General features: G+C 29.4%; 1 protein-coding gene across 1 annotated transcript in view; it reads right to left on the bottom strand.

Annotated features, from left to right (window-relative positions):
* The window catches only part of LOC132942852 (MFS-type transporter SLC18B1-like), a 30044-nt gene that overhangs the window by 5298 nt on the left and 9824 nt on the right, over positions 1-14922 (bottom strand). Inside the window, exons 3-9 of the mRNA XM_061011514.1 lie at positions 8774-8847; positions 8509-8656; positions 6777-6845; positions 6535-6646; positions 6274-6389; positions 4653-4843; positions 23-118 (exon numbers count right to left, since the gene is read on the bottom strand). Coding sequence (XP_060867497.1) covers positions 23-118; positions 4653-4843; positions 6274-6389; positions 6535-6646; positions 6777-6845; positions 8509-8656; positions 8774-8847 — 806 coding nt within the window. The remainder of the gene's footprint in view (positions 1-22; positions 119-4652; positions 4844-6273; positions 6390-6534; positions 6647-6776; positions 6846-8508; positions 8657-8773; positions 8848-14922) is intronic.

Here is a 14922-nt window from a genome sequence, read left to right as displayed (position 1 = left end):
TTGTGCGTGCGTCATAACTTACAAGGCAGCGTTCATGGAATCTACGAACGTGGGTACGCAGATCATGCCCAACGCGACTCCTTGTATTACCAATCCAATAACCACCCATAGCATGGATCTGGAAAACAAATGAAATTTATGATTAAAACACATGCGACTACAGTGGTACAAATTGATCGGATTAAGACGTTCTATATATTTTACACTCTCTCAGCGAACGGAGATAAACAAAATGAAACGAAAAAAAATTGCGTTTCTTGTTTGAAAAGGAAAATAATACAAAACGAGCGGGTACATAAAAAATGAATATGAATCAAGAAAACAATATTGTTTATTAGATTACACAAACCACCCTCGTATTTCTTTTTTTATTATTATTTCGAGTGCGTCAGTATGGTGAATAAATTATTGTGATGTGCTCATATACATCTATCATGAGGTGGTGAACGATACTTGTAAAATATTTACAAGTCATTCGTTCTGACAGCCCTACACTGGAGGCATTAAATATACATTTTATTTCACTTTTTTATTTTTGAAATTAAATTTAAGACGTCCAAATCTAATAAATTTACTTCTGATTGGATTTGAATAGGTAGTGAACATTCGAATCTGTAATAAGTCAGGCAAGCCACATATGTAGGTACATATCGATTTGTATGAATACAAATACATTACTGTAGCATCAACGTGAAAAATTAAAACTCAATTGATTATAATATTATCTAAACAATTAAATTTTGAATTGCTAATATTTTTGAAACATCCACAAATAGTGAAATCATCATATACAATTTAAAATAGGTGTTTAAATAAATAAATATATTATACTTTCTTAATTTTCTTAGTTTTTTACCTTCATAATTTAATTATATTCAAGTATAAGTACTTACTGTACTAATACTATAATTTGTGAAGTGTCAAACAAAATTTGTAAAATTATAATCTCTTTTCTTGTGATGTAGAATAAACAGAACTAATTAATTGTATTATTGACTGTGCATAATTTTATTCGATAAGAAGTTTTTTTTTATAGCCCTTCATTTGTAATTTACTAAAATTGAAACGGTATACCTAACGAAAATGTTTGTTTTATTTTTGAATACCATTAACGGGAACCTTCCTAATAAATTACATATTCATTTTTTTACCTAATGTCTACGTAATATTTTATTTTTTTTCAATCGATATTAATGAGCAAAAAAAAAAATGTCATAAGAAATTGTGTATAAATCGCTTTATTTATAAACTAAAATGCTAACTTATGACTATATATGATATTTTACATTGACTGATTGACTATTTATTTGTTCACACATTTATGAATAGTACTTTCATAGTTTTATCCATGTCCAAAATCCATATCGATATAGTTGACACATTTTAAATGTGCTTTAAAGTTTAGATTGTCATTCTGAAACATTTTCGATTTTGAGCGGTAAAGTTGAATAGTTTTACTATTTTATGCTGTGGAAAATTGCGAAGAATGAAGTTAGATACCTTTAGCAACGGTAACACTAAAATCGACCACCGCTTTGATATATTTATGTCATATTCGGAATCGTTTTTCAAATGCGACGATTTTCTTTCAAAATGTTTTTTATGACAATAAAGTATAAACAATACTGGCTTAAAACTATAGAACTAACCACCCCGATGCCCAGCCAGCCTATACATATTATTATGTCCTCATTTTTAACTAGAATTTAAACGAAAAGTAGTCAATTTGTTACCATGAGTTCAGTCCGTGTAGTTTAATATATAATATGGTACTGCGCGACCTCTACTGCCGGCATTCTAATCTAAGCTCAATTAGTTTCAAACAAAAAATAATTCTTTTCAATTATAATTATTTCGTTACATAATATGTGCCCAGGTACAAAGTTTTAATCAATAATACATATTAATATCATATCGTTTTTGATACAGTAACTACGCATCGAACCTATACCAACAATTAAAAATAAAAAGAACATTTTATTATTAATGAGAATTCACGGCCTTCAGAAAAATGTTATGTAAAATCAGCGGCTTGACTATATATTATAGGTACTATGATAACTAATACAATACATAAAATATTAAAATTATAACATTGTCAAGACATGATAAGACTTTTTACAGTATAATAATTTACTTGAAATATGATTTTACTTGTGAGGTTTTTGAATGCACTCGAATGGCACCATTAAAATATATTGTTAATCAATTATTATATTATGCAAGTTGTTAGTTTAAGTCTCGTACATATAGGGCGTTATGTTGTAAAAACGCTCATATATTGTAACTGTATTGATAATGGTATTTATATTATGTAGGTACCTCTACTGATCAGTATATAGTATATACTGTTGAACTGGTATTTTGAATTTTTAGATGTTTTCGAGTTTTTTTAGTGGTTTCGGTACTTATTTTAATGCAAATTATACGTTGTAACTCGCGTCACGAATCCCGTGCTTTGTATCAAAGACGGTCAAAAACAGTTCCCATTTTGGATTCCTGGTATAAGAATATAAGTGTTTTACTTGGTAATACAAAAAATATACCAAAAATATCACCAGTCCTAGTATACGTATATAATAATTTAAATGGTACGTGATTTTCATAATTACAGCATCTCGTAATTTTCACGTTCTGACAAAAACACGGTATGACGTTAGTTTGATTATAACAAATTTTTCCTTCATATCCCAAGGAAGCAATATTAATTAGGTATTCTGATTCTGACTCGTACACCCCAGGGGCTCGAGACAACCACAAAACTTCATTACATTAAGTGCTACCTATTATTATTATTATACCTACTATTCCAAAAACCGTGGACGTTGTAACTTTGTAAGTATAAATGTGTACATACGTATATTGCGTATAGGATAATATATTATTCTATAGGTGTTTGAAAAAAATAACATCTTATAGGTAACGATAGTACGCTTTAACAATTTTCTATTGTACCCTCAGACAGTTACGACACGGAAAATACTGGACAATATAAATGACGTGGAAAATACCCCCACATTCAGGCGACAGGTCACCATTATGCAGGTGAACAGTATTGATCATGGACTCGGAAAGGACGCATGCAGACACCGTACCAGCCCAGGTAAAAAATAGCATAAAATAACCTATCTTAGTTTGAAATAATTTTACTTTTTCCGTGAACGAGAGAAAAATTGTATCGATTGTCGAACCACGCGACTAGAACAGTTAACACTGTGCAGCAAGGTAAAGACAAACCTACAATATTATTACTACACTATTATGTTGTTATTTTTTTTATTCGTGTTGATCATCGTCCGAGATATTATGACCGATATTTAAAAACCCTAAGATTAACACAATTAGGTACAAAATCGTCCACGGTTTTTAAGTATAATTATTATTTAATACCTATGTATATTGTATATTATCATAGTAGGTAGGTAGGTACATAGTCCGTGATTGTACATAATAATATAAACGCGCTGTATGTTTTATGTTTTGTTTTGTTCATTTTCATCAAAGGTTATGGCATTTTTCATAAATAATATTATATGACGCAGTAAACTTCATTGAATTTTTCTCAACAGATTAAGTTGTGAAATTTGAAGTGATCGAGTACTCACTCTTTTACCTGTTTCGATTTCAAACATTTTTTACTTGTAGATTAGTTTTATACTACGTCAATGTCTACTACAGTTTGAAATAATATTCAAATTATCGCTATGGTTTACTCTAAAATTCGTCAAAAGTCGATCCAGTGGTGGTTGGCGGGCAAGTCGAGAAAGCTAATAATGCCTAATAAGCTTCCTCGAAATACAATTTAAAAAAACCACTTTATACAGACAATATCTTCACTGATTATTTATAACCTACGTACTAAATTGTTTTTTTTTTTGAACTTTTGTCAACTTTTGATTTGATACACTTTCGTCGAACGTGCGTTGTTATGCTAGATTTGAGACCAGTCGACGTCGAACACCTATCGTATTATATCGTGTGCTCTATCGTTACCTACCACCAAATCTATACAGTATACATATCTAGGCACCGAAATTCACAATTAAACAACGTAATATATTAATACTGTTCGTCCGTACTTTTCTATCGGCATGAACGGCGCCGGCCCGACTATGGAGTAGCTGACAATGGTCAGGATTGTGCCGATGATCATAATCATGAAGTGATCGAGTACTCACTCTTTTACCTGTTTCGATTTCAAACATTTTTTACTTGTAGATTAGTTTTATACTACGTCAATGTCTACTACAGTTTGAAATAATATTCAAATTATCGCTATGGTTTACTCTAAAATTCGTCAAAAGTCGATCCAGTGGTGGTTGGCGGGCAAGTCGAGAAAGCTAATAATGCCTAATAAGCTTCCTCGAAATACAATTTAAAAAAACCACTTTATACAGACAATATCTTCACTGATTGTTTATAACCTACGTACTAAATTGTTTTTTTTTTTGAACTTTTGTCAACTTTTGATTTGATACACTTTCGTCGAACGTGCGTTGTTATGCTAGATTTGAGACCAGTCGACGTCGAACACCTATCGTATTATATCGTGTGCTCTATCGTTACCTACCACCAAATCTATACAGTATACATATCTAGGCACCGAAATTCACAATTAAACAACGTAATATATTAATACTGTTCGTCCGTACTTTTCTATCGGCATGAACGGCGCCGGCCCGACTATGGAGTAGCTGACAATGGTCAGGATTGTGCCGATGATCATAATTTTTTTTGGATTCAATCCGGTGTCGCAAACGTATCCAACGACGGGTGCTATCAGTGCGTACGTTCCACCGCTGATGATGAACACGAACCCAACGTCTACCGATGAAAGTCCGAACTGTGGAACAAAGGTATATAAATAAATAAATAATAATGAGTGTGTATTTTCGTACACGGGTGTGCCTGATTAAATTTTGATTAGACGATGTGTCGAAATACACGTATACGTCTAACCTCACCTGCTATAACCTTGCATAGAGTATATCCTTAGTCTAGTATATACCTAAACTAGTATATAGATCTATCGTGTATGGGTATGTCACGTCAATATTGTAGACAAAAAATGTATCGCAAGACCATTAATTATTATTACTGATATCTAGCAGAAAATAATGAAATTCTCCGTGCAAAAATCGTTAGTCTACGACGACCGTGTGCAATTTCTAATTTATTATATTTTAATTGAACGATAAACGTACAAAATGTTAAAGCATATTTTAGGTGTTTGAAATGACGGTTAAAATAAAATCTGTCGTCCCGCCAAAAGTTCTTTATTTGTCAAAAGATAGTTGGTATCTAAAAGTTTTGTAAATTCTTTAACGACTCTGTCTTGTGGTAGGCATATACGAGACGTGGTAATAAATGTAGTTGAACAACGAATAAATTGAAACTTTAAGTGTACCAACAATATTATGTTGTTCTTCTATAACTTCTTATATAGCTCTTTAACAGATATTTTCAAATTAAGAATTCACAACGTAAACTAAGCACAATTTCAAACGAGATAATATTGTCATTACTCACCAATTAATTTTGAATTTCCATAAATTATCATTGACTAACATCTTTCGGGTGAACAAACTTTCCACTATCTGTGTCGTATTTATTGATATAGTCACAGATCACGATTTTCTTTTCTCTGTGTTATTTTCGGTTTAATATTCTAGTACTATATGTAAATCGCGTATACGATATTTTATTATTTATTCATACTCGTGTGACGATATATACAACCCTGGCCCTCCACACGAGTTTTTTTTCAGTGAAACCAAGAGAAACGAAATGTATATGAATAAAAATAATATAATATTTCGTTGTCGGTACACGTCCAGCAATGCAAATAATTTGGTTATCGAGCATAGTATAATATATTAATGTATATAATATTATAGTTTATAATAATTTAATAATTAATATCATACATTACATATTATTATCCAGTAAGGCTCGGGTGTTTGATATAATACAACGTCTATATTGATATTGGCCGAATTATAAAAATCTCGTTCAGATAATAGTTTATAACTATAGTTTCAATTTATACACTTTATACGATCTCATTTATTATTGCCAAACGTCTACAAGTAGGTAGGTACTCAATTTGTGAAAGACTTGCAAAAACAACGAGGCAACATCCGTTTGTTAGTTAAATCGTCATTGAGTAGATAGTAAACACACGCTTGGAAGAAGTACTTATATATACGTATAGTCAATTATAAATACGTTATTGCAGTCGTTTAGTATTTTTTAAAACAGGTAGGCACTTACCCCGCGAATGTGTGGCTCCAACGTGGCTGAATAGTATCCCATAGCTGTGGCTGTTATCACTGTTGCGATAGAATTTACAAGCACTGTAGGAACGCTCATGAGGTGTGTTACTTTTGCTGCAACGGACACAATATTATAATCAATATTAAAAATCATTATTATATTAAATATGCATAATATATATATTATACAACGACAATATTAGTTATATTAGATATCATTGGTATAATGTGTAACATGGTTACGGTTGTAAATACTCACTTTTAGCCTTGTTCGGACTGGGCACGTCTTGTTTCATTAAAATGCACACCAAGAACGACATTCCAAGTGTGATGAAGCCCATGACCACAAACGGCAGTGAAAATCCACCAACCTGTCAAGATACGTATACGTATACGTTATAACTTATATAATATAAATAGAATAGTATAGGTAGCAAAATCGAAAAAATATTAAATGTTTTATACAAATATTAGCATAGGTCCATTAAAGTCTAAGCTCACCTCGAACAGCAAAGCGCCGAGAGTTGGTCCGACGATATATCCCATTCCATAACATACTTCAAGAGCGGACTATATAATATTATAAAATAAAAATAAATCAATAGCTTAACATATTTTTAATAGATTGGATATATTAAGAGTGTGATTTATTAGTGTATATAAAATTGTATAATATGTATACTGCATAGGTACTCTATATTATATTATATAGATTTATTTTATTTTTTGTCTACAGAACACGATGGTTCCAAAGTTCGAGAAATATAATATGTAATTATATGTAATGTAAATATTCTTTTTACTATTATAATTAATTCGAGTAATTTTTTTGATGAAACTTTTCGAAACCGTGAACAATTTAAAAACTAATTCACAAAAACTGTAGTTTCAGACATTAAAACGAATATCTTCGTGTCACATTGCATCACGGAGTAGCGGGTCTGTATTTTTTAATTAGAGTTTAACACAACCTTCAAGCTGTTTTCCCTACAAGATGTACCTTAACTGTATCGAAAGTCATAACTACGTTAGTGCTTTGTAAACAATCGCTTCGTCGCACCGACCTGCATTTTTATTATCCACGTGTTCACAAAACTCTACATTAGGTTTTATTGCATCGATAAACGAGTATGTGTATACTTGAAAACATATTATTCACTAAAGAAAATCTGTACGCTGGTTCACAATTGTATTTTATATCATTATCATTCGGTTTCGTTTACAAAAATGATTGATTTCAATAATTTTTTTGAAGATTTCAGGCGGTGATATTTGTATATTTGCATTATTTTTGTAGTAGACGAACTATTAGCGATTGGAGGGTGAAAATGTGGGCTCTATAGTTATACATTTATAGTTACTATATAAACACCCGTTTTTATTTAGGTTAGGTATATATCTATATACCTATATCTATACATATATAGATAATATGATAATTTATTTTTTAAGTCGAATAGATAAATATAACTGTGAAACAATTTTTTTTTTATATAAAAAAATGTTTACAATCTGTCTAATAATATCACAGTAGGTAAATTAAATTAATAATGAACATAAACAAATATACATGAAAACATGTAAGAGGGGGCAACCCATTAGTAGCACCTCTAAGATAAATAATATAATTTTTATATAATTTTTTTGAGGAATGATTTGTAATAATATGTTTGTTAAGGCGTTTCTTGGTCAATTTATATTCCAGCGGAATATCCTGAAATAGTTAGAGGATATTTTGAAGGTAAGAACATTTTTGAATTTTATAAGTTTGCTGTGAAATCTTTTATAATATTGGTGGGCTAGTTTTTTGAGTGTGGAGATGTGTAGGTTATTGAGTAAATTTAGGTTATTTCGTAAATTAATCGTCTGAAATGTTTCCAGTTGTTGAACCGTTTTGTTTGGTCCCAGATTTGGATGCCGCATGACTGAATGGGAGCTATAATAGCTTTATAGATGAGTATTTTGTTATTGAGGCCATGTTTGGACTTACGGATGAGTGGATAAAGTCAAGGCGTGAGTTACCTACTTTGTTTACTTTAACTTTTGGTATGATCTATTTCCAGGTGAGTCTTTTTCAATACAATTTCAAACATGAAAAATGTTGATGGACATTTGAAAAACTTCACCGCGGGATACGGGAAATACAAGAATGATGTTGTGCTTTGTGGGGGGCATAAAACGTAAATAAATATAAATCGTAATGTTATGTAAGTACAACGATAAATATACGTACGAAAGTGCTGGCAACCGATTCGGGAAAAGAGACGGCTGTCAGCGAGAACGCGGCTACCATCGCTCCTGTAGCGCCCAAAGACTCCAACACCCTAAGGCACAGCGATAACAGCAGGAACATGTTTCTTTCGTCGATGTACGTCAAATATCTGTAACAATTAAAATAATAAAATACACGATATTATAATCTTACGTGTACGCGTAATTTTCATATCTTTTTAGGGATACGATGAATAGCGTAGTTTTTTTTTTTTTGTTCACGTTACCCGAAAGCTATGGTCGACAGAGCGTTCAATACGATGCCAATCACCAACATATATTTCAGCCCGACCTTTTGTATCTGAAAAACATAACAATAATAATTTGTATACTAGTGTTTAAAAAACTATGTACAATATACATCGTACTTATTTATTTGTACCTATTGTAATACTAATGTGATTTTATTGAGTATCTGACTAGATTTATTACGAAACTTTTACAATTTGTTCTCACTAAATTAGTTTAAAATGACACCGTCGGAAATAGTACTGCACCGATATAACATACACTGTACATATTATTACGATTTATAATATCATTTTATGTGTCCAGCGATCAGTATTTTATTGGTGAGTGCAATTTTCAGTCACTATTTCTATAATATGAGTCTTGCTGTTAGCAAACGTTACTTAAGATTCTGAGCAGAGCGATAAATAGGTATAGGTACTATATTGATTTTACAGTAAAACCAGTACTAGTTTATTTTTTTGATATAACTTAAAAAAAAATAATTGTAGATACTTTGAATTTCCACCAACTGTTTATATTGACATTTTCAAAATATTTTGACCCTTTTCGAGCTATTTATAGACATTGGAAAATATTTTACTGTGTCGAAAAAAATTTTTACACCGCCTAATACGTTTGAAAATGTAATGGAAAGCTTCTCATAAGTCATTCATAAACAAATAAAAAAAATATCGAAAATACATATAGCTAGGTACAGTATTTTTTTATAAGTGTTATTTAAAGTTAGAATTTTAACCAAATTCGTCAATACCGTGAAAATTTTAAAATTATTTTATTGTTAAAAATGCATACAGTTATTATTATTATTAACCGTCAACTGCTGTACAGCAAAGTGTACAACCACTTTACCCTTTTTTTATAATTGAGACGTGCTTGAAATGTCAGGTTAAGAACGAGTGCTTAAAGACTATGCTTATGCTTCAAGACCGTTTATTTCAATCAGAATAATATAGGCCTTTTTTTGATAAATGTCTACTGCGTGTTCATTTTTTCCACGCGTTTATACAATGAAGTAAACGTAGAAATACTTTTCTAGTCACTATACTTCATCAGAGGGTTATATCATGTAATAAGTGTGTATTTATTTACTATTTATTCATAATTTGAGTGTTAATAGATTCGTCTTCAAATAAATACTTATTAAGAGGACGCTCACTGGTCATTATATTTAATATTTAGTGTCTAGATCTGCTAGATGCCTAATTTATAATTACAAAAATTATATTTTGTATAAACCATGCTGATTTAAAATTGTATAGTTTTGCTTAAAAAAGAATGTCTCACATTTTGGCATAGTTTTTGGGAACCTGAAAAATATTAAAATTCTACGCACTCCAAAATAATTCTCCAATTGCGCTTGTGTTAATTCCTTTTATATTATACGCCATAATAAAGTCATTACCTAGTTTTTTTAATATCCATTGAGATAAAGAGCTACAAATAATAATTATAACAATAATTGTTATAGAATATTGACCTTTAACCTATTAAATAAGGTTTGTTCGTACAACAAAAACTCATTAAAATTATAAATCATTCTAACTGTAGTTTTAAATTATTACCAAGATATTGTTATTATTAATTTTTGGTATAAATTATACCATATTGTTCGTTTTTGAATTAAAAAATAATATTCAAAATATCGTACAGTGTACAAAACAGATGTCATATTTTTTTATAGTTGCAAGTTAAAAAATTTACTGACCGAAAAGGTATACTAATTTTGTTTACCTTTTACTCTTGTGGTAAATTTACGACTACAAAAATTTGGTTTCAACTATGTAACTATGCACGCGCTTGATATTATGAATGTAAGCGACCTCTATATAGTACATTTTATTAAATCAAGTGTAAAAATTTACTTTGCTTAAGTTATTTAATTACGTGGTATCGTATATAACTTTAATAACAATGGTTTTAATACTCTATAATTTAGGATTATAAAAAAAGTGTATTCAACAAAGTGCAAATTGTTTCAATACCTTTTGGGCATTTTATTTTTATTGTTATTATGTAATATCTTTTTAATTTCGAACCAATACGTATTATCATTATTGTCCCCTTTATGTACACGAATATTCAATATTCACGTCAATATCTTTATATTATATAAAATATATGTATTTATAATTATTTTTCCTATTTTTTCTGATCACTTATAAATTATAATATATTGTATAGTCTCCCCCATCCCGCACAAGACACTACCATACCTAATTTATGTAAATATTTTGTCAATTGGATTTTTACCTATCTTGAAAGCAATTCCAATGAAACACAAATAGTACAAAGTACCAAATAATATTTCAAAGTAAGCCAACGTAATTTCTTATAAAATTTATTAAAATATTATATGTATATGTATAGTAAATATATTATAAATTTACGAGAAACAAGTTTTGTACATTTTATCAGATTACAGTGTAAAAAAAAATGGTGAGTGCAACCCCTGCATTTTTTAAATCTGTATAAAAAAAACCGTACTTAACGGCTTAGTGTCGAGTGCCTACTCCAATTCCTGTCGTCACATATTGTACATATTGTAGGTACGTCCTATACGCCACAGTAAAATACTAAAGTAAATGTATAACGCAATGTACACAGTAACCACTAACCAGAAATATACGTTTGCTTAGTTTTCACAGCATATTTTATTATATAGGTCCCTACGTATTATGTCTGATGTATATATCTACCCACAATACACCTATGTAATAATATTATAATGTCACGTGTTTATGTGTAGCTTCTTTCAGCAATATTTATTCACGTGATAATTCTCATGTATAACATTCCGTCTCCACTGCTTCTCCGCGTTTGAAGTGAAATTAATAAACTAAAAGGTTATGATACGCGTACACGTATCGTGGAGCTTATTATGTATCTTTTCACGCGAGTGTTATTCGCAAGGAATGGCGTCGTATATTATATAGGTTAGGTACCTGGTACACAGTTATTTTAATCACTTGTTTCGCACTCCGAAGCAAAGTTATGCACCTCACAATGTAATCGTACGCATATTTCGACAGTTGAAGGTATTGCGCATAATATAATATTATGCAGAGTCGTAATAAATACTTTTTAAGACCGCAGTAGTCACTCTGCTGTATAGAATGTCTACAGTGCACATTATCACTGAATAAGTCGCTGTATTGGTTATCTTAAATTTGAATTCAATGATAAATCATCATCGTCAGCCTCTATATACTTCTATAAGGATATATTTTAACGATTTATTTATTTTTCTATTGGTTAATAGAAAATATGATGTGTTGAACTAATTGTTGACAAAAACATTGTATATATTATGATGTAATAAAAATTATTATAAATTATAATATATAATTATATTTCATACTTATTATTAAATTATAATCAACTTGTAAGTATAGGCAATACCGACGTATGGTACGTTATACGTACCCAATGGAATAAATATCATAAAATTAGTCTAAATAATTAAAAAATTTGATGATTTATTTAAAATAATAATATAACATGTATTGGAGAAAATGTTCAAGTCCCTATAATCAATATTTTTGAAATACAACATAATAAATAAAATTTTTATATTGTGTTTGAACTTTAAACGCTTAAAAAATGTTTGCCTGTGTATTTTCGATATTTTTTAACTGCTGCATAAATAAATTATGAGAAACCTTGTATTTAACATAAATCCGAAAAAAACCAAAAAAGAAAGTAGAAGTTTCAAATGTCTATAAATATTTCAAAAAGATTTTGAAAGTGTAATGTGTAAAAAATAACTATATAAAATATTTTCAGTGAAAATGTTAACTATCTTTACGATTATAAAGTTTTTAAATATAAAATAATTAAATCGATTAAGTGAAAAATTGGTACAGCATCAAGAGTTTTTTCCTGATTTCTTTTAGACTATACGTAATTATATACTTATTTTTTAATTTGACCCAAATTTCTAACAGTAGTCACTTTCAAAGTTAGAAATAAAAATATTTTTACTACTCCAAAAAATGAAGATAGACACAAAAAAAAAACCACAGACCACTGTAAAACAAAATATACATTTATCGCTCCGCGATAGAATGTTCTACTTATTTTTTTTCCAATTTATGTTTATTAAAAGTTTGTTCCTTATTAAAAACAAGTGTGGTATAACTATGTTTAAGGTTCCTCTATTATGGTATACATATAGCAATTAAAAAATATTGAAAATAAACGTGTGTTTTGGTTTGAAGTTAAACTTTTTTGAGATTGGATATCAAAACGACAAAATGTAATGATTTATTACTGAATCGATTTTAGTTTTCTTGTTATAATAAAAATATACTATTCATAGAAACTTTTCATACCACTATTTTAGATAGTATGGTTGCCCATCGACCCATTAGAAAAACGTTATCACATGGCATACAACTTGAATCCAAAAATGACGTGGTGACTTTTTTACCTTCAGCGCTACCGGCGGTAAAGTAAAATTTGTTAAAATGTTAGTTAATTAAATATTAATTAATAATTATTGTTTATTTTGTTATTTACTTATAATATTTGATAATTAATGTACATCAATAAGATGAGTAAATGACAAGTAAAAAAAATAGTCCACCAGAAGCGCTAACACCGGCATCAAGATTTAAATCCTATGCCATCCTATCATAGCTCGTTGGGCAATCTTAAATCGTGCACGAAACTAATCACACCGTTGTATATGGTACGTTAGTGTTGACCAGTAAGACAGTAAGTTTTTGCCAAAAAAACATTATAATTTGAAAAGTGTTTTGGCGAAAATTAAGTCAACCTAGAAATAATAAAAAAAAATAATGACATAAATGTATAAGATAGTATCTTGATGACTATCTTTAGAAAAAAATGATGATCCATATGGTCCCTTTCACTCAATATCGTTTTTCCGTTTACAGTAATTTATCATGGAATTAAAGTTTAATACATATACATATATATTATATATATTATATTAGCTTTCAAAACCCGATAAAGCATCAAATCGATTTCCTCAGATTTTTAAATTTTAAGTTTGGACATTAAGTAAAATATTTACAATATAATAATAATAGCAATATAATATAAAAGTGAGAACGTACGAAATAAATTTGTTTTGAATAAAAATTAGTGAAACTGTCACTTGTCAGGGGTAAATTTGGATTATTAATAATTTTAATGATAATGTACCCTAATTTTAGTTTAATCGATCTGGCTCAAGTTTCTGTACATACTGTATAAATAGCATACACTTTTGCCGAAATATATAATTATATATTTATATATTACATAATACATACACATGACATACCCACCCATCACGACAAAGGCGCGACAATGTCACCGACTGGGGAAAATATGTATTTCCACATTTATACGACACACCGTATGGACCTAAGCCCGATAAGATGGTTGAATTGGTTGAAGTTTCATTTTTGGTTATCATCACGTTCGCGTCGATAACGAATAAAATGATATACATGTATATATATAGAACTGCATTATTTAACATATAATTTTTATACAATCGACGGATTAATGATTATAATATAGGAATAGAATTTTATCTTAATAATTTAATATGCTTTTTTATTGACGAGATGTAAATGTGTAATTAAGTTAAATGTAACGCAGAAAACAATGACGTATAACTACAGGTGATGTTTTTTAGATACGGAATTTACTATGACATAGCTCGAGAAAAAATTGAAAAAGGAATTTAGAAGGCTTTAATCAAATTTAATTTTGTATCGTTTTATTGTTAAATATTATTTTACCTAAATACCAAGCGTTCAATATTTGTGTTCCAAAGTAGACAGATAGCTCTTTTAGGTGTAAATGTTTTATTTATTCTTTGATTTGATTTTACTTATCTTTAGCAAAAATGCAAAACAATAGCGACATTTACAAATAAAATCAAACGGGTATTGCAGCATTTTTTTTTTTTGTTAACAATGGTTAGTTAGAACCTCGAAGGTTTATTTTTTTTATGTACCACTGGGTTCAGACTTTTCCTTAAAAATAAATAACTTATGATAAAAGATAATTAATACAAATTTTTGAGTTTTAACTACATTTTATATACCAGGTGATCTATTTAAGTGTCTATACTCATTATTTCGAAAAGTTTTAACTTTTTTGAAAA

This window comes from Metopolophium dirhodum, chromosome 4, assembly GCF_019925205.1.
Source record: "Metopolophium dirhodum isolate CAU chromosome 4, ASM1992520v1, whole genome shotgun sequence".
NCBI lineage: Eukaryota > Metazoa > Arthropoda > Insecta > Hemiptera > Aphididae > Metopolophium > Metopolophium dirhodum.
Note: the sequence above shows the minus strand (reverse complement) of the source record. Positions and strands in the feature narration are given on the sequence as shown.